This window comes from Bombina bombina, chromosome 2, assembly GCF_027579735.1.
Source record: "Bombina bombina isolate aBomBom1 chromosome 2, aBomBom1.pri, whole genome shotgun sequence".
Taxonomy (NCBI): domain Eukaryota; kingdom Metazoa; phylum Chordata; class Amphibia; order Anura; family Bombinatoridae; genus Bombina; species Bombina bombina.
Window position 1 is genome coordinate 377,933,534 of NC_069500.1, and position 21,514 is coordinate 377,955,047.

General features: G+C 40.0%; 1 protein-coding gene across 1 annotated transcript; it reads right to left on the reverse strand.

Annotated features, from left to right (window-relative positions):
- Positions 1-20,476: 20,476 nt before the first annotated feature.
- Positions 20,477-21,041, reverse strand: LOC128647784 (39S ribosomal protein L14, mitochondrial). The gene has a single exon (XM_053700509.1). It carries the CDS (start codon positions 21,005-21,007, stop codon positions 20,672-20,674), a length of 336 nt encoding a protein of 111 aa, XP_053556484.1. The 5' UTR covers positions 21,008-21,041; the 3' UTR covers positions 20,477-20,671.
- Positions 21,042-21,514: the final 473 nt, after the last annotated feature.

Below are 21,514 nucleotides of genomic sequence, written 5' to 3' on the forward strand. Positions count from 1 at the left end.
ACCATGTCATGGGCAGAATTGCTATGCATTTAATGAGTGCAAGGCATAGTGAATCTGTTAATATATAATCAATATGGGAGTAAACCTTGTGTGGGTGGGAATAAAATATATAGTCCCGTACAGTAGGGTGGAGAGTGCGCCAGGCATTATGTAGGGCTAGAGATTGGATCTGAGTGTTTATGTATTTTATGTCACGTTTTGAAACATTTGTGGTGCCTTTGGACATATCTAATTCTGGGTTAAGTGGGATGTTAAAGTCTCCGCTTACTATCAGTGTGTTCTTGGAATTGTCCAGAATTTTCCCTACTAATTTGTGCATGAATGTAAGCTGTGGTGTGTTTGGGAAGTAAGCATTCACCAGTGTGATGAGTCGATCGTAGAGTAATCCTGTTATGATAAGTACTCTACTGTCTATGTCTTTTTCTATGTGCAAGATTTCTAGGGGTATATCATGTCTAATCAGTATACCGACCCCACATCTCTTGGATAAACCAGATGAGAAATGTGCTGTAGTGTATGATGGTGCCACTTTGTTTTTTTTCCCTTTTTAAAATGGGTCTCCTGCAGAAATTTGATTGTCCCTTTCTGTTTGTATAGGTTGTTTAAAATTATAGACCTTTTTGGGAGGTATTAAAGCCCTTGACATTTATAGTGACGAGATTCATCAGGTGTGTAGCTGATGGCTTATGCATCTTGGTGTTGTTTGCTGGTGAATTTGTAGATAAGTGTGAAGTACCTGTGTGTTGTATTCTGTGTTGTCCACTGGGGTTAACTGATTCTATGTCTGTAGCCTCTGGAGCTATCATGTATATGCAATTAGCAGTGATGTAGGTAAGGGTAACAAGGGAAGGGGAGGCAAAATAGAACAGTAAGTAAGAAATCAACTTACAATAAAAACCTTGTAATAACAGTGTCAGAAATAAAAAAAAAGGAATAAAAATAAAGGAAAAATACAATCAGTAACAGTGCTATAAATGACTTGTATAAGTGATATTATACTGTATCAAGTACCTAGTTATGTACAGAACTAGAGGGTAATGGTCTTTACCTCTGGGACGGCATCCATTTAAAAACTATAGTTATGCCCGTGGATGTGTTATAACTAATGGGGTGAGTATGCAAGCCACTCAGCTGGCTAGCTAGGGAGCTATGTTTGCAATTATATTTAGTGCGTTCCTTACACAAAGTTTGGAGGCATGCAATTATTTTGTTTCATTTGGCGCTTACATTGCTGTTCAGAGTGATTATTGTCTTATACCTGGAACGTTGCAAACCAAATTTTTGGGGTGTAAATGTGTTTCTAACTTATTTGCTATTGGCCTTGTGGGGTTTATTAGCATGCCACTATGAGTGGATTCCACAGGTCTTGATGTGGGCAAGGAGCTATTCAATACTCATTCATTTTTATTATGTTTGATATAGAAATAAAGTTAACTGTTATACTCATCTGTCCTTAGCGGAGCAGGGCAAACCCTGGGTATAATGCTCCCTGCTATAACAATACAGAACCTGCAATGTTTACTTCCATTTTAATTAATGTCCTGTGGGCTAAGGCTTCATGGTTGGGCTGCCGTTGTTTCTTTTTCTTCTACGCGCCATTCTCTCTGTGCTTTGTCTCTCACTTGGCTCGGAGGCTCTGTTGGAGGCGTGATTTGTATTTGCATTGCTTCACAAAAAGATGGTAAGTCATCAAGTTTCGAAATGTGGCAGTCTTGTCTCCTCTTGTTGCTGTTAGGTTTGTATTTGCATTGCTTCACAAAAAGATGGTAAGTCATCAAGTTTTGAAATGTGGCAGTCTTGTCTCCTCTTGTTGCTGTTAGGTTTGTATTTGCATTGCTTCACAAAAAGATGGTAAGTCATCAAGTTTCGGAATGTGGCAGTCTTGTCTCCTCTTGTTGCTGTTAGGCTCACTGGAAATCCCCACCTGTATGGAATTTTTTGTGATCTTAAGACTGTGGTTATAAACTGTAAGTCTCTGCGTTTTTGCAAGGTGGCAGGGCTCAAGTCTGTAAAGATTTGGATCGGGAAACCTGCATGGGTGATTTGGTGCTTCTGTCTCGCCTGTTTTAAAATTTCTTTGTCCAGGTAGTTCAGAAATTTTACAATGATATCGCGTGGAGGTGCCTTTGCAGGTGGCTTTGCTCTAAGCGCTCTGTGAGCACGTTCCATTATTATATCTGGTGAATTACTGGTACCTTTTATGGTCCGAAAGAGAGCCTGTAGGTTTCCTTGAATTGCTGTTGGTTGTACTGTTTTGGGTACTCCCCTGACCCGTAAGTTGTTCCTGTGACCTCTATTATCAAGATCCTCCACCTTTTCCATTAAGTTGTGAATAATTTCATCTTGATTATAGGTTAGCTGTGACAGGTGTTGTGTAGCGATATTATGGCTTTCTTCCAGTGTTGTTACCCTGCAGTCTACTTTTTTAATATCTTTCTTTATTTCATAAAACATCTCACGCATATCTGACATGGCTGTTTTAATATCATCTTTTGTCTCTAAAAGCTGTAAATCAGCCTTTGTTATTTCTTTGGTATGGCCAGCCACATTGTGCGCTTGTATTTCTGTTTCTGTATCATTTTCAGGTGTTATATAAGTAATGGGTCTGAGTTTTTGTGTGAGGTTCCCTCTTTTGGTTTGAGATATTGATTTATTATCTTAGCTTTGGCTGGCGTATCAGATTTCTGTTGTTTTTATGCTGGCATAACCATGTGGTGCTATCTAAGCTGGTTTTAGGCTTTGTTTTCTGATTATTCTGTATATGCCAGGCCAGCTTGTTGGTGTTTGTGCTCTTTTAATTGATCTTCTCAGATCACTCTTTCCCCCTTACTGTAAATTGAGGTCATCAGTAGTGTATGCTTGCCAGATGTTGCGTGAATTCTGTGTATAAAAAAAAACTTCTCTCACCCACTATTCCTCCAAAAACAACTCCCACTACAAGCAATCAATGTAAATGCAAGTTCATGACCACGTGGCACAGTAGTTGCTGTTTCAGGCCCTTGCAGGTCTTTATTTATTTATGTTTATTATTGTTTATATTTAAACATCCTTTTGATGTTCTGAGGGCTGTTTATATGCCTATCCTGAGTTAAGCTATCTTGTTTTGAAGTGGGTTCACTGGTGAGGCTTACCCCATAACTGTCTGTACTCTTGTGTGATTGCTACAGCTGCAATGGGAGCGAAGCCTTCCTCCTGCTGTGCTCTGGGATGACCAGCTGTTCTTCAGCGATTGCCCCTGTAGGTATGCTGCCGAGGGAGATGGTAGCCAGGATGAGTGAAGGTACAGCCCCGCTCCGGTATGCCTCCCGTATTGCTTCATGTCCTCCAGTAAGGCTGATCCCACTGCCCCGGTGCGTAGGCCCCGCTTCTGCTTTCACTGTGTCGTCGGACCTCTGTGAAGTCTCGGAACCCCAGTGACTCTTACCAATATGACTGCTCACATTGATGTGCTCCTCCGCTCGGTATTTTTATATTTTAGAGCCTGTTAGTATGCTTGTGGATGCCGATCCGGGGGTTCTGGGCCTAGGAGCTACACTAACACGCAGCCATTACACAGTACGGCCAAGCCCGGCCTCGGGGGGGGGGGGCTGTTTTTTAAGTGTTCCTATACAACATAGACTGTGTGTTCTCTGAAATAAAACAAAGGATTATTTAAGGAACATTTAAATAATGGCTTTGTCAATTTAGAGTCACTGTAAATGCTACAGATTTCACACAGAGGAATTTATCGCCACTGAAAAGCTGGAAAGACTTATATGGCTTAAAAGGAATATCTGGGAATCAAGGAGGAAGGAGAACATCACACCTGTTTGTGGGGCACAAAGTAAGATTTGCCAAATCTTTTCAATCCAAGTAGTCATACATCCAAGCACTTCAGCTAAAAGAAGAAATCTTTGTTTTAAAGACCTTTATTCTCATTTAGTTGGGTCCAAAAGTTTACAGGAACAACGTTTCAAACCTAAAATAGGCTCTTAGTCATGTACATGACTAAGAGCCTATTGTAGGTTCGAAATGTTAGTTTTGGACCCAACTAAATGAGAATAAAGGTCTTTTAAACAAAGATTTCTTCTGGTGGCTGAAGTGCTTGGATGTATGAAAAGGAATATCTAACATGGAAGGCAGTGCACACTCATGGTGACGTTACATCATTGAAATACAGGTTACTCTCATAGAACAAACATCAAACTCCCACGTTAGGCCTATAAATTCATTATGTCTGTGATCTACCTTGATAAGAAAGACAAAAAAAAAACTCCCTAATAAACTTATAGGGGTCAATTTATTATTGGCCGAAATTGGGCCAATTCACACTGTTTCTGCATGAGCCTTCAGGCTCGCCGGAAACAGGAGTTAAGAAGCAGCGGTCTATAGACTGCTGCTCCTTAACTCATATGCCACCTCTGAGGCTGCGTACAGCAATCCGCCCAATCCTATACGATCGAGCTGATTGACACCCCTTGCTAGCGGCCAGTTGGCCACAAATCTGCAGGGGGTGGTATTGCACGTGCAGTTTACTAGAACTGCTTGTGCAATGCTGAATTCGGACAGCGCATGCTGTCCACATTCAGCGATGTCTGGCGGACTTGATATGCTATAGCAATAGGATCTGTGGGGATACATGTAGATACAGGGCCAGTTTATAAGTGGCGAGCTAGTTAGAGCTTTTGCCTGAGCTTAAAAACCACCAGAAGCAAACTTTTAATGCATGTATTACAAGTTGAAAGTAAATAGCTTTATTTTATTTGTTTACTGTAGAGGGGTTAATAGGGGTTAATAGTGTACTGGGGTTAGGATGCATTTGAGTTTATGGCACTTAAAGAATTAATAGTGTAATGGGACAGGTTGCGTTTGGGGTTATGATGCTTAAGGGTTTAATAGTGTAGTGGAGTTAGGTTGTGTTGGGGGTTATGGTGCGTAGGGGTTAATAGTGTATCAGGGTTATGTTGCATTTGTGGTTATGGCACTTAAGGGGTTAATAGTGTAGGGCTGTGTAACAGTTTTATTGGGTTGTTGTTTTTTACATTAAAAGAATAAGGAAAAAACTAATGTATTAAAGCTTTTCATTAATACATTGTTTCTTTATTCTTTACATGCTTGTAGGATGCTGATGCTGATTGGAAAATATCGCCAGCATCGACACCCACTGAGCTGTAGAGTAAAATGCATTTTGGAAAGACTGCCCTTAAACACTGATTTCAGCTGATTTGAATATTATACTGACAATCTTTTTTCCTGCGATGGATCCCTTTTGAATATATCACCACATTGAGAATTTTTCGATCATCAGGGCTTGAAAGAGGAAGAAGTGAGGATATAACCCTCTCTGTTCCAGGTTTTGTACATGCATTTTCCAGCTCTTTAAAAACATTACAAAAATAAGAGCTTTTTTAAAAAAAATACCCCTAGATTACGAGTTCTGCGCTAGCTTTAAAAAGCAGCGTTAAGGGGTCCTAACGCTGCTTTTTAACACCCGCTGGTATTACGAGTATGGCAGGTACAGGTGTTTTCTTCCGCGACTTTTCCATACCTCAAATCCCCTTACGTCAATTGCGTATCCTATCTTTTTAATGGGATTTTGCTAACGCTGGTATTACAAGTCTTGGAAGAAGTGAGCGGTACAGCCTCTACCTCCAAGACTCCTACCGCATAAAAAAGTCAGTAGTTAAGAGTTTTATCGGCTAACACCGGAACATAAAGCTCTTAACTACAGTGCTACAAAGTACACTAACACCCATAAACTACCTATGAACCCCTAAACCGAGGCCCCCCACATTGCAAACACTATAATAAAATTATTTAACCCCTAATCTGCCGACCGGACATCCCCACCACCTACATTATACCAATGAACCCCTAATCTGCTGTCCCTAACATCGCCAACACCTACATTATATTTATTAACCCCTAATCTGCCCCCCCACAACGTCGCAGCCACCTACCAACACTTATTAACCCCTAATCTGCCGAGCGGACATTGCCGCCACTATAATAAATGTATTAACCCCTAGACCGCCGCAACCCCGCCTTGCAAACACTATAATAAATTTTATTAACCCCTAACCTGCCCCCCCAACGTCGCCGCCACCTACCTACAATTATTAACCCCTAATCTCCTGCCCCCAACGTCGTCGCTACTATAATAAGCTTATTAACCCCTAAACCTAAGTGTAACCCTAACACCCCCCTACCTTAAATATAATTTAAATAAAACAAAATAAAATTACTATAATTAAATAAATTAATCCTATTTAAAACTAAATACTTACCTATAAAATAAACCCTAATATAGCTACAATATAACTAATAGTTACATTGTAGCTATTTTAGGATTTATATTTATTTTACAGGCAACTTTGTATTTATTTTATCTAGGTAGAATAGCTATTAAATAGTTAATAACTATTTAATAGCTACCTAGTTAAAATAATTACAAAATTACCTGTAAAATAAATCCTAACCTAAGTTACAAATACACCTAACACTACACTATCAATAAATTAATTAAATAAATACAATTATCTAAACTAAAATACAATTAAATAAACTAAACTATAGTACAAAAAAAACACTAAATTACAACAACAACAAAAATATTACAAGAATTTTTTATCTAACTACACCTAATCTAAGCCCCCTAATAAAATAAAACAGCCCCCCAAAATAATAAAATTCCCTACAAAGGTAATCAGCTCTTTTACCAGCCCTTAAAAGGGCTTTTTGCGGGGCATTGCCCCAAAGTAATCAGCTCTTTTATTTGTAAAAAAAAATACAAGACCCCCCCGAACATTAAAACCCACCACCCACACACCCCTACTCTAAAACCCACCCGATCCCCCCTTAAAAAAACCTAACACTAACCCCCTGAAGATCACCCTACCTTGAACCGTGTTCACCCAGCCAGGCCGAATTCTTCATCCAATCCGGGCGATGTGGTCCTCCATCCGGCAGAAGTCTTCATCCAAGCGGGGCAGAAGAGGTCCTCCATCCGGCAGAAGTCTTCATCCAAGCAGGGCAGAAGAGGTCCTCCATCCGGCAGAATTCTTCATCCAAGCAGGGCAGAAGAGGTCCTCCATCTGGCAGAAGTCGTCATCCATCCGCGGCTCCATCTTCAAGACCTCCGATGCGGAACATCCTCCTCGGCCGACGGACTAACGACGAATGAAGGTTCCTTTAAATGACGTCATCCAAGATGGCATCCCTCGAATTCCGATTGGCTGATAGGATTCTATCAGCCAATCGGAATTAAGGTAGGAAAAATCTTATTGGTTGATTTAATCAGCCAATCGGATTAAAGTTCAATCCAATTGGCTGATTGGATCAGCCAATAGAATGTGAGGTCAATTCTATTGGCTAATCCAATCAGCCAATCGGATTGAACTACAATCCGATTGGCTGATTAAATCAACCAATCAGATTTTTCATACCTTAATTCCAATTGACTGATAGAATCCTATCAGCAAATCGGAATTCGAGGGATGCCATCTTGGATGACATCATTTAAAGGAAACTTCATTCGCCGTTAGTCCGTCGGCCGAGGAGGATGTTCCGTGTTGGAGGTCCTGAAGATGGAGCTGCGGATGGATGAAGACTTCTGCCAGATGGAGGACCTCTTCCGCCCCGCTTGGATGAAGACTTCTGCCGGATGGAGGACCTCTTCTGCCCCGCTTGGATGAAGACTTCTGCCGGTGGAGGACCTCTTCTGCCCCGCTTGGATGAAGACTTCTGCCGGAAGGAGGACCACATCGCCCGGATTGGATGAAGAATTCGGCCCAGCTGGGTGAACACGGCTCAAGGTAGGGTGATCTTCAGGGGGTTAGTGTTAGTTTTTTTTAAGGGGGGATTGGATAGGTTTTAGAGTAGGGGTGTGTGGGTGGTGGGTTTTAATGTTGGGGGGTCTTGTATTTTTTATTACATGTAAAAGAGCTGATTACTTTGGGACAATGCCCCGCAAAAAGCCCTTTTAAGGGCTGGTAAAAGAGCTGATTACTTTTGTAATTTAGTATAGGGTAGGGAATTTTATTATTTTGTGGGGCTTTTTATTTTATTATGGGGCTTAGATTAGGTGTAATTAGATTAAAATTCTTGTAATATTTTTTTATTTTTTGTAATTTAGTGTTTGTTTTTTTTGTACTATAGTTTAGTTTATTTAATTGTATTTTAGTTTAGCTAATTGTAGTTAATTAATTTAATTAATTTATTGATAGTGTAGTGTTAGGTGTATTTGTAAATTAGGTTAGGATTTATTTTACAGGTCATTTTGTAATTATTTTAACTAGGTAGCTATTAAATTGTTATTAACTATTTAATAGCTATTCCACCTAGTTAAAATAAATACAAAGTTGCCTGTAAAATAAATATAAATCCTAAAATAGCTACAATGTAACTATTAGTTATATTGTAGCTATCTTATGGCTTATTTTATAGGTAAGTATTTAGTTTTAAATAGGAATTATTTATTTAATTATATTAATTTTATTTAGATTTCTTTAAATTATATTTAACTTAGGGGGGTGTTAAGGTTAGGGTTAGACTTAGGTTTAGGGGTTAATAACTTTATTATAGTAGCGGCGAAGTTGGGGGCGGCAGATTAGGGGTTAATAATTGTAGGAAGGTGGCAGTGATGTTAGGGATGGCAGATTAGGGGTTAATACAATTTATTATAGTGTTTGCAAGGCGGGAGTGAGGCGGTGTAGGGGTTAATACATTTATTATAGTGGCGGCGATGTCCGGTAGGCAGATTAGGGGTTAATAGTATAATGCAGGTGGCGACTATGTTGGGGGCGGCAGATTAGAGGTTAATAAGTGTAAGGTTAGGGGTGTTTAGACTCGGGGTTCATGTTAGGGTGTTAGGTGTAGACTTAGAAAGTGTTTCCCCAGAGGAAACAATGGGGCTGCGTTAGGAGCTGAACGCTGCTTTTTTGCAGGTGTTAGGTTTTTTTCAGCCAGCTCAGCCCCATTGTATCCTATGGGGAAATCGTGCACGAGCACATTTTGCCAGCTTACCGCTACTGTAAGGAAGCGCTGTTATTACAGGTAGAAGTGGAGCTAAATTTTGCTCAAAGCTCACTTTTCTGAGGCTAACACAGCCATTCAGAAAACTTGTAATACCAGCGTTGTTTAAAGTGAGCACTGGAAAATAAAGGAGCATTAGCTCCGCAAGTTTTTACCGACAAAACTTGTAATCTAGCCGATAGTTTCTACAAATCATGCATCAGCCCTACATTAAAGGAAAAGATTGTACAGCAAATGCTGATGCCTATCATGGATTACGGTGACGTAGTATATGCACCTGCTCCGCAAACTCACCTTAATAAATTTAATACATTGTATAACTCGTTCTGTCACTTTGTGCTACAAAGTAATTACAGGACCCACCATTGTGACATGGTAAAAGAACTAAACTGGCTGTCGCTGGAATCCAGATGCACCCTCCATCTTTCCTGCCTTGTGTTTAAGAGCCTTTCTGGGAAGCTCCCACCCTACCTGAGCAGAATGTTCTCCCTGGCTATTCCCACCTCCTATAACCTCCGATCCAATACCAGCACATTATTTAGTTTGCCTCAATACAAAAAGAAAGCAGCTTGATCCACCTTTTCCTACAGAGCACCACAATTAGGGAATGACCTCCCTCACACTTTCAAAACTTCCCCAAGCCTAATATCCTTTAAGAGATCCTTCTCTACATATCTAAAAACAGAATGCACCTGTCATGGTTGATTAAATATTTCCTACCATTTCCATGTTAAATGTTTGCATATATTGTTTTTGTATTTTATTGTACCCTATTGTATCAATGCAATGTTTTGTGGTCCCAGGACATACTTGAAAACAAGAGAAATTTCAATGTATCCTTCCTAGTAAAATATTTTATAAATCAATAAAGGGCATGAAATATAAAATCTAATAATCAAATTATCTGAAATATGTAGGACAATCCTTCAAGGTACATAAATGTGAACATTTCAAGGTATTGCTTTATTTGCCAGTGTGTGCAAAACCTATAAACAGCCCGATTATTCAGAATAGATTTTCAAAATCCCTATTTTTATACTAAATTGTAGCAGAAAAAATAAAATTCATTGGCATTTTAGAGAACAAAGTATTGTTTTAACTGATAACAAATGCTTTTGCTCAGTAATCTCAATGTATGTGTATCTTAGCTCAATAAAAATAAGATAAGAAGTGTGCTCAGAATAAATATTCAAAGTGTTTTAATTGACAATCCATCCCTTGGAAGAGGAGAAGACTGTCACTGCCTGCACAGGTGAGACCAATTAAATTTGGGTTGTGAGCTTTTTCTGAAAACTCAGCACAAATCCGCAAAAACAAACAGTCATTAGTGTTATTTCTTGACAACAGAGCCATACATTTAATACCACCCAGAATATGGTGAATAAGTGATATTTTTTAACCTACTTTATTTTGTATCTGCCATAGCTTAATGAGTCTCATTAATATCCACATATTCACATTAAAGTATATTATTTTTTATGGTGCTTAATTGCTAATTGTTTTAACTATTATTGTTATTGAAGCAATATTATTTATAAAAGATTTTTACATTTTCAGTCAGTTTCTACAGATGCACTCATTTACTACTGCTGCTGCTGCTGCATATGACTATGTCATAGGTAAAATGCAGAAGTGTGTTGTTATTCAGACATAGAAGCTAACTTGCCCTGAGTACAGTTATTGTAGTCTAATCAAATCTATTAGAATAGCCATATGAATTACCTTGCTAGGGTTTGTGCAAGGTTTTCAAATTTGATCCACAAAACATCTATGTCCACCACCAAAAAGTCTATTTCATATCCCAGTCTCAGAGTGAGGACTGTGCCTTCATGAACAAAATATTATCTTGAGATAACAATAGAATCTTCATTACAGTGTTTGGTTATGAACAAGGATAGAGGAAGCAAGCAAACTGCTGATAAAATGTAAGATACCCTCAATCAAAAAGTCTCAGTAAAACTAACTATATGATTAGTCTTAGACAATAAATTCCTATATAAATACTAGAAAGACAACCATTATCCATCGAGGTGCAATGTCTTTTCTAAACCACTTTCGTGGAATTTAGCTAGCAAAAAACTTAAAGGGACATGAAACCCTAAAACCTGTATTACATGGTTGAGATAGAGGATACAATTTTAAACAACTTTCCAATTAACTTCTATTAGCAAATGTGCTTCCTTCACTTAGTATACTTTATTAAAGGAGCGGCAATGCACTACTGGAAGCCAGATGAATAAATTGGGTGAGCCATTGACAGAAGGCATATATGTGCAGCCGCCAATCAGAATCAGTGCTTTGCTGCTCCTGAGCCTACCTAGGAAAGCATTTCAACAAAGGATACCAAGAGAAATTAAATAATAGAAGTACATTGGAAAGTTGTTCAAAATTGCATGTTCTATCTAAATAATAAAACAATAAGTTTGACTCTTAACATGTAAAGGAAATTAAAAGATGATATAATCCCTTGTGCAGATGTAAAGGACTGAGTCTTTAAAGTTTAATGTGGTCAAATATGTATTCTGTTCTAGAGATGTGCATTTGTTTGTTACGAATGCAACTTCATAATGAAAAACGGATATTTGTTTAATTTTCACAAATCAAATATCCAAATGAATGCACCAATGAAATTTAAAGAAAACCAACAAATACTGATGAAATTCATCTGTATTCATTTGTTTTTTTTAAATGACCTTTAAGGGGTTAAATACTCACCTGTAGTGCGTTGGAGCGCTGTGCTAACCCTGATCCTTCTTCTCAGAGCCCCGGGTTTTGCTAATAGAAAGCTTAGTGCAGTGGATACCAGAGCCTGCATTAAAGGAGAAGGTCCTTTAGTGCAGGCCCAGGTATCTGCCGTGCTAAACCTCCTATTAGCACAGCCTGGGGGTTCTGAGAAGAAGGATTAGGGTTAGCACAGCGCTCCAATGCTCTAAAGGTAAAATGCTACAGCTGAACTTTTTCACCTGTAGCAAAGGAACATTTAGATTCATTTAGCGAAAATGAATGTCATTATTGCTGCGGACGAATAGTAAATAGTAAAAGAAAATTCCATGAATATTCAATCCAAAAGATTAAGACAAACCAAATTATTTTGGCACTGCACACTGTTCTATGGCTAGAAAAATAATGTTCTTGTAGTTGCATCTTGACCTGCATCACAATCTCATATTTGTTTTGTGCCTTTAGGACAGACATAGACATTTATGCCAATACTAACTTAAGATCAGCAGAAGACTGAATGCAGGGGCAGGCACTTAACAGTGTTTAGAGTTTATGGAGCAGTTTCTGTCTGTGGTCAGCAAATGGCACCATGGAGCTCTATTCTTGCTGTTCTGCACATTATTTTCCCCTTAGAGCTCCTGTCTTGCAGTCTCCATTCTTCATGGTACTTGAAGGCTATGTGCAGTCATGTATTTCCAGGTAAATAAGAGGCTCTGTGGGAAGTTGAAGACTTTTGAGCAGGGTGTAGGACTGGGTTTAATGTAAAGATGTCAATTCTCAATAGGGACACATTTTTTGCTGAAACTACCTTAACGTGTGTCATTCCTGTAAATGTAATTGACGCGAATACCACACAAATACACATACATAAAAAAAAGTGGAGGGGCAGCATAATTTGGAGTACAAACCCTAACTATTCCATTGACTATTTTTGAGAAAACCGTTTTGAAAAGGGCATACGGTATATTTGAACCCAAGCATTTGGAAACAGATTATTGGTTATGAACAAGCAAACTGCTGCCAAAATGTAAGATAAACTCAATTAAAAAGTCTCAGTAAAACTAATTATATGATGTCTGTCCTAGATCTAAAGGCACAAAACAAATATGCGATTGTGATGCAGATCAAGATGCAATCGCAAGAACATTATTTTTCTAACCTGTATATGTAATTGACACATCTGTGCTTGTATACCACATAAACACACACACACATCAAAATAAAGGTGGAGTGGTAGCATAATTTGGAGCAAAAACCCTAAATGACTATGGAAGAGCATCCATTCTTTCCTTGGAAGAAAAAACAGAATTTATGCTTACCTGATAAATTACTTTCTCCAACGGTGTGTCCGGTCCACGGCGTCATCCTTACTTGTGGGATATTCTCTTCCCCAACAGGAAATGGCAAAGAGTCCCAGCAAAGCTGGCCACATAGTCCCTCCTAGGCTCCGCCCACCCCAGTCATTCGACCGACGGACAGGAGGAAATATATATAGGAGAAACCATATGGCACCGTGGTGACTGTAGTTAGAGAAAATAATTCATCAGACCTGATTAAAAAAACCAGGGCGGGCCGTGGACCGGACACACCGTTGGAGAAAGTAATTTATCAGGTAAGCATAAATTCTGTTTTCTCCAACATTGGTGTGTCCGGTCCACGGCGTCATCCTTACTTGTGGGAACCAATACCAAAGCTTTAGGACACGGATGAAGGGAGGGAGCAAATCAGGTTACCTAAACGGAAGGCACCACAGCTTGCAAAACCTTTCTCCCAAAAATAGCCTCCGAAGAAGCAAAAGTATCAAATTTGTAAAATTTGGCAAAAGTGTGCAGTGAAGACCAAGTCGCTGCCTTACATATCTGGTCAACAGAAGCCTCGTTTTTGAAGGCCCATGTGGAAGCCACAGCCCTAGTGGAGTGAGCTGTGATTCTTTCAGGAGGCTGCCGTCCGGCAGTCTCATAAGCCAATCGGATGATGCTTTTAAGCCAAAAGGAAAGAGAGGTAGAAGTTGCTTTTTGACCTCTCCTTTTACCAGAATAAACAACAAACAAGGAAGATGTTTGTCTGAAATCTTTAGTAGCCTCTAAATAGAATTTTAGAGCATGGACAATGTCCAAATTGTGTAACAAACGTTCCTTCTTTGAAACTGGATTCGGACACAAAGAAGGTACAACTATCTCCTGGTTAATATTTTTGCTAGAAACAACTTTCGGAAGAAAACCAGGCTTAGTACGCAAAACCACCTTATCTGCATGGAACACCAGATAGGGCGGAGAACACTGCAGAGCAGATAACTCTGAAACTCTTCTAGCAGAAGAAATAGCAACCAAAAACAAAACTTTCCAAGATAGTAACTTAATATCTATGGAATGTAAAGGTTCAAACGGAACCCCTTGAAGAACTGAAAGAACTAGATTTAGACTCCAGGGAGGAGTCAAAGGTCTGTAAACAGGCTTGATCCTAACCAGAGCCTGAACAAATGCTTGAACATCTGGCACAGCTGCCAGTCTTTTGTGCAGTAAAACAGATAAAGCAGAGATCTGTCCCTTTAGAGAACTTGCAGATAATCCTTTCTCCAAACCTTCTTGTAGAAAGGATAGAATCTTAGGAATTTTTATCTTGTTCCATGGGAATCCTTTGGATTCACACCAACAGATATATTTTTTCCATATTTTATGGTAAATTTTTCTAGTTACAGGCTTTCTAGCCTGAATCAGAGTATCTATTACAGAATCTGAAAACCCACGCTTTGATAAAATCAAGCGTTCAATATCCAAGCCGTCAGTTGGAGGGAAACCAGATTCGGATGTTCGAATGGACCCTGAACAAGAAGGTCCTGTCTCAAAGGTAGCTTCCATGGTGGAGCCGATGACATATTCACCAGGTCTGCATACCAAGTCCTGCGTGGCCACGCAGGAGCTATCAAGATCACTGAGGCCCTCTCCTGATTGATCCTGGCTACCAGCCTGGGAATGAGAGGAAACGGTGGGAATACATAAGCTAGGTTGAAGGTCCAAGGTGCTACTAGTGCATCTACTAGGGACGCCTTGGGATCCCTGGATCTGGACCCGTAGTAAGGAACCTTGAAGTTCTGACGAGACGCCATCAGATCCATGTCTGGAATGCCCCATAATTGAGTTATTTGGGCAAAGATTTCCGGATGGAGTTCCCACTCCCCCGGATGGAATGTCTGACGACTCAGAAAATCCGCTTCCCAATTTTCCACTCCTGGGATGTGGATCGCAGACAAGTGGCAGGAGTGATCCTCCGCCCATTGAATTATTTTGGTCACTTCTTTCATCGCCAGGGAACTCCTTGTTCCCCCCTGATGATTGATATATGCAACGGTCGTCATGTTGTCTGATTGGAACCTTATGAATTTGGCCTTTGCTAGTTGAGGCCAAGCTCTGAGAGCATTGAATATCGCTCTCAGTTCCAGAATGTTTATCGGGAGAAGAGACTCTTCCCGAGACCATAGACCCTGAGCTTTCAGGGATTCCCAGACCGCGCCCCAGCCCACTAGACTGGCGTCGGTCGTGACAATGACCCACTCTGGTCTGCGGAAGCTCACTCCCTGGGACAGATTGTCCAGGGTCAGCCACCAACGGAGTGAATCTCTGGTCTTTTGATCTACTTGAATCATCGGAGACAAGTCTGTATAATCCCCATTCCACTGTTTGAGCATGCACAGTTGTAATGGTCTTAGATGAATTTGTGCAAAAGGAACTATGTCCATTGTTGCAACCATCAATCCTATTACTTCCATGCACTGCGCTATGGAAGGACGAGGAACAGAATGAAGTACTTGACAAGAGCTTAGAAGTTTTAATTTTCTGACCTCTGTCAGAAAAATCCTCATTTCTAAGGAATCTATTATTGTTCCCAAGAAGGGAACTCTTGTCGACGGGGACAGAGAACTTTTTTCTTTGTTCACCTTCCATCTGTGAGATCTGAGAAAGGCTAGGACGATGTCCGTATGAGCCTTTGCTTTTGACAGGGACGACGCTTGTATTAGGATGTCGTCCAAGTAAGGTACTACTGCAATGCCCCTTGGTCTTAGAACCGCTAGAAGGGACCCTAGTACCTTTGTGAAAATCCTTGGAGCAGTGGCTAATCCGAATGGAAGTGCCACAAACTGGTAATGCTTGTCCAGAAAAGCGAACCTTAGGAACTGATGATGTTCCTTGTGGATAGGAATATGTAGGTACGCATCCTTTAAATCCACGGTAGTCATAAATTGACTTTCCTGGATGGTGGGTAGGATCGTTCGAATAGTTTCCATTTTGAACGATGGTACCCTGAGAAATTTGTTTAGGATCTTCAAATCCAAAATTGGTCTGAATGTTCCCTCTTTTTTGGGAACTACGAACAGATTGGAATAAAATCCCATTCCTTGTTCTCTTATTGGAACTGGATGTATCACTCCCATCTTTAACAGGTCTTCTACACAATGTAAGAATGCCTGTCTCTTTATTTGGTTTGAGGATAAGTGAGACCTGTGGAACCTTCCCCTTGGGGGTAGTTCCTTGAATTCCAGGAGATAACCTTGAGAAACTATTTCTAGCGCCCAAGGATCCTGAACATCTCTTGCCCAAGCCTGAGCAAAGAGAGAGAGTCTGCCCCCCACTAGATCCGGTCCCGGATCGGGGGCCATCCCTTCATGCTGTTTTGGTAGCAGTGGTAGGCTTCTTGGCCTGCTTACCCTTGTTCCAGCCTTGCATTGGTTTCCAGGCTGGTTTGGGCTGTGAGGCATTACCCTCTTGCTTAGAGGATGCAGAATTAGAGGCTGGTCCGTTTCTGCGAAAGGGACGAAAATTAGGCTTATTTTTAGCCTTAAAAGACCTATCCTGTGGGAGGGCGTGGCCCTTTCCCCCAGTGATGTCTGAAATAATCTCTTTCAATTCTGGTCCAAATAATGTTTTACCTTTGAAAGGGATGTTAAGCAATTTTGTCTTGGAAGACACATCCGCTGACCAAGAATTTAGCCAAAGCGCTCTGCGCGCCACTATAGCAAACCCTGAATTTTTCGCCGCTAATCTAGCTAATTGCAAAGCGGCATCTAAAACAAAAGAGTTAGCCAATTTAAGTGCGTGAACTCTGTCCATAACCTCCTCATATGGAGTTTCTCTACTTGGCGACTTTTCTAGTTCCTCGAACCAGAAACACGCTGCCGTAGTGACAGGAACAATGCATGAAATTGGTTGTAGAAGGTAACCTTGCTGTACAAAAATCTTTTTAAGCAAACCTTCTAATTTTTTATCCATAGGATCTTTAAAAGCACAACTATTCTTCGATAGGAATAGTAGTGTGTTTGTTTAGAGTAGAAACCGCCCCCTCGACCTTGGGGACTGTCTGCCATAAGTCCTTTCTGGGGTCGACTATAGGAAATAATTTCTTAAATATAGGGGGGGGGAACAAAAGGTATGCCGGGCTTTTCCCACTCTTTATTTACTATGTCCGCCACCCGCTTGGGTATAGGAAAAGCGTCGGTGGGCACCAGAACCTCTAGGAACGTGTCCATCTTACATAATTTCTCTGGAATGACCAAATTGTCACAATCATCAAGAGTAGATAACACCTCCTTAAGCAGTGCATGGAGATGTTCTAATTTAAATTTAAATGTCACAACATCAGGTTCAGCTTGATGAGAAATTTTTCCTGACTCTGAGATTTCTCCATCAGACAAAACCTCCCTCATGGCCCCTTGAGATTGGTGTGAGGGTATGTCAGAACAATTATCATCAGCGCCCTCTTGCTCTTCAGTGTTTAAAACAGAGCAATCGCGCTTTCTCTGATAAGTAGGCATTTTGGATAAAAGATTTGCTATGGAGTTATCCATTACAGCCGTTAATTGTTGCATGGTAATAAGTATTGGCGCACTAGATGTACTAGGGGCCTCCTGTATGGGCAAAACTGGTGTAGACACAGTAGGGGATGATGTAGTATCATGTTTACTCCCCTCATTTGAGGAATCATCTTGGGCAATATCATTATCTGTGGCATTACTGTCCTTACTTTGTTTGGACGCTATGGCACAATTATCACATAAATTTAAATGGGGAGACACATTGGCTTTCATACATATAGAACATAGCTTATCTGAAGGTACAGACATGTTAAACAGGCTTAAACTTGTCAACAAAGCACAAAAAACGTTTTAAAATAAAACCGTTACTGTTCCTTTAAATTTCAAACTGAAAACACTTTATTACTGAATATGTGAAAAAGTATGAAGGAATTGTTCAAAAATTACCAAAATTTCACCACAGTGTCTTAAAGCATTAAAAGTATTGCACACCAAATTTCAGAGCTTTAACCCTTAAAATAACGGAACCGGAGCCGTTTTTAAATTTAACCCCTATACAGTCCCAGCTATAGTCTTTGCTGAGACCCAACCAAGCCCAGAGGGGAATACGATACCAAATGACGCCTTCTAGAAGCTTTTTTAGGGATTCTTAGATCCTCACACATGCATCTGCATGCCCTGCTCTCCAAAAACAACTGCGCAGTAATGGCGCGAAAATGAGGCTCAGTCTATAACTAGAAAGGCCCCCTGACTAAAAAAGGTGTCCAACACAGTGCCTGCCGTTTTTTAAACGTTCCCCAAGATTATAAATGCCAATTGTTAGCTAGAATCTGAATAATATGCCCCAATAAAGCAATCGAATTAGCCCATAAAAATGTCTACCAGTTTTTTAGCCCTTTTTAAGCCCTTTATTCTTTTATGTTTGACTAAGAAAATGGCTTACCGGTCCCCATGAGGGGAAATGACAGCCTTCCAGCATTACTCAGTCTTGTTAGAAATATGGCTAGTCATACCTTAAGCAGAAAAGTCTGCTAACTGTTTCCCCCAACTGAAGTTACTTCATCTCAACAGTCCTATGTGGAAACAGCAATCGATTTTAGTTACTGTCTGCTAAAATCATCTTCCTCTTACAAACAGAAATCTTCATCCTTTTCTGTTTCAGAGTAAATAGTACATACCAGCACTATTTTAAAATAACAAACACTTGATAGAAGAATAAAAACTACATTAAAACACCAAAAAACTCTTAACCATCTCCGTGGAGATGTTGCCTGTGCAACGGCAAAGAGAATGACTGGGGTGGGCGGAGCCTAGGAGGGACTATGTGGCCAGCTTTGCTGGGACTCTTTGCCATTTCCTGTTGGGGAAGAGAATATCCCACAAGTAAGGATGACGCCGTGGACCGGACACACCAATGTTGGAGAAAACAAGCTTTAATAACATAGTAACATAGTAGATGAGGTTGAAAAAAGACAGAATTCCATCGAGTTCAACCTATACAAATCTAATATAAATACAAAAAAACTCCAGTTGAGCTTAAATTAATCCAATTAAAAAAGTTTACTGATCTAACACAAGCAAACATTTTCCTGAACTCTGTTTCTAGCCAGAAATGTATCTAAACCATTTTTAAATGTATCTAAGGTATTGTCATTTACTACCTCCTCAGGTAATGAGTTCCACAATGTTTTTGCTCTTACAGTGAAAAAAACATTTCCATTGCAGGAGATTAAATTTTCTTTCCTCCAGCCTCAAATTGCGACCTCTTGTCACAAGCAATTTTCATGGAATAAACAGAGCTTCTGCCATCTCTGTATATGGGACTTGAATATATTTATATAAAGTAATCATGTCACCTCTCAAGTGCCTTTTTTCTAGAGAAAACAGACCCAGTTTGGCTAGCCTCTCCTCATAGGTTAAATTCTCCATTCCCCTTATCTTTGTGGCCATTTTCTGAACTTTTTCTAAGTATTGCAATGTACTTTTTTAAAAACCTGATAATCCTCCAGTACTAACAGCATAGCCTTTTAAAATGTCTGCAAAAGAAAATAGCCAAATGTTCTGTAAGTGAACGAAGGAAGGCCTTCCTCTCCAAGGCACTTTATGCAGGTTTTGTTTTTAGACTTGCATCAACTGGAATCCTCTTTTACATCAAGATTGGTCATTATCTCTCATCATAAAAAATGTAAAGACTCAAAGATAGCAAAATAGGCTCAGTCAGAAACTTAGATTGCAACCTTGCACATAAATTTTTGGGTGTGTTTTCGTGATCTCATAAGCTGTTTTACTAGATGTGTTATTTTCTGCAGCCGATTTGAATGTCAACACTTCTAAGAAGAAATGCATTAAAAAATAAATTAATAAGTACACAAGACTGACTGGAACAAGCTACATATGACGATGAAAGTATCACTATAGTGACTTACATGTTTATATCAGCTGCTCCCAAGCACCTTCATTACTGTATTTCACTGATCCTATGCATTTAGATGGTTAGTTGACCTTTTACACAGTTATGTAAGCATACAGAGTTTTACCTAAAGGACACCTGAACTTCTTTTTGGACTTGGCTGTTCAGTTAGTCCCTGCCTGTTTTCTCTTTGCAGCCCTGTCACCTGCTGTATACTCAGCCAATGTCTGTGACTATATTACCAGCTTCTTGTTTTGTTTTACCAGCATTTTCCTCGATTCCTACTGCTCTGTAGCTTGTGTCCTGGTCTCCAGTCTTTGAGCTTTGTCTTCTGCAGATTGTGGGCCTGCTGACAAAAAAAATAAACATAATAGAGATAAAAACATTTTTTAGGATTTTATTGGAATGTAGTGGTCTCTCCATCCTGCATTGTGAGATAAACACCTCTCAAGCTAAGATTTTTCTTTCTAAAAATCTTTGAGGGACCTTACAGCACTGATAAGACTTTTTATAAAATAGCTGATAACTTTTTTTTTTTTAAGATTAATTAGTTTTAGTTTGGTTAAAGTAGTCACTATACAGCATGGTGATTATGAGCATGGTGTGTGGAGTCGTTTTGGCACAGAATGAATTCTGGGCTACCATGGACAACCTTTATACAGACAGTAGCCTATCTCAGGCCCAGCTCAGTCCATAAGTACAACAAGTGCCTTTAATCTGCATCACACAAATGTCTGTGCTATGGCCAACAACTTGGAGTATTCGCCCTCTTGTTTCCTCAGGCTAGTGGGGATCGGAGTCTTTATCCTTGTGCCTACAGGGTTACCGTTGTCCTCTATAAGCACTACATTATTGGAGTCAAACCGTGGTGTCATAGAGCCTACGGGCATCTTGTGACCCACTATGACAGCCTTTTTCTTCTGGCCCTTAATAGCCAAGAGGATTTTGTCTCCCACCTTTCCAACTCCAGTCTTGGTGTAAACATGGATGCACTTAGGAGGTCGGTGGTAGGGTGTGTTACCCAACGAGCTGTTATCCACTACTCGAACACGGGTCATCTTCTGAATAGCACTACATGATGCTGAGATTCTGAAATTTTGCATGCTCAGTGTCCACAATGCATCTGAGAAGAGAAGTCCCAGTTGTGCACCACACAAAGCCATGATACCGTTCTGCACCAGTGAGTGACGCTAAATACGCGAGTTACTCGGTAAACCTGCCAATAGCTGATAACTTTAGATCATCATACCTTGTGTATCCATGTTTCTCCTAGCATGAAGTAGCTAAGCATACTTGTGTATACTAGTGTTAAGCATACATACCAGCATTCCTGCTGCCATTTTGTCTGCAGCCTAGTCTGTATCTTTTTCCCTGCAGTTATAGCTTGTAATTTTGGATTCATAGTTTCTGCAATTATATCCTACCTGTCCTTGGGTTTGTCAAGGACAAACCATGCCCTGCTTTTTGAAGTTACAACTTTTATTTCTCAATTCCTTATTTTATACTGACTCCTTGCGTATAAATAGCATCTGTCCTATCTGTTTAATGTCAAAGCAAAATGTGCT

Bases quoted from the DNA above. Each gene is read 5' to 3' on its own strand.
- LOC128647784 (XM_053700509.1), bottom strand. From the start codon at position 21,007: ATGACCCGTGTTCGAGTAGTGGATAACAGCTCGTTGGGTAACACACCC.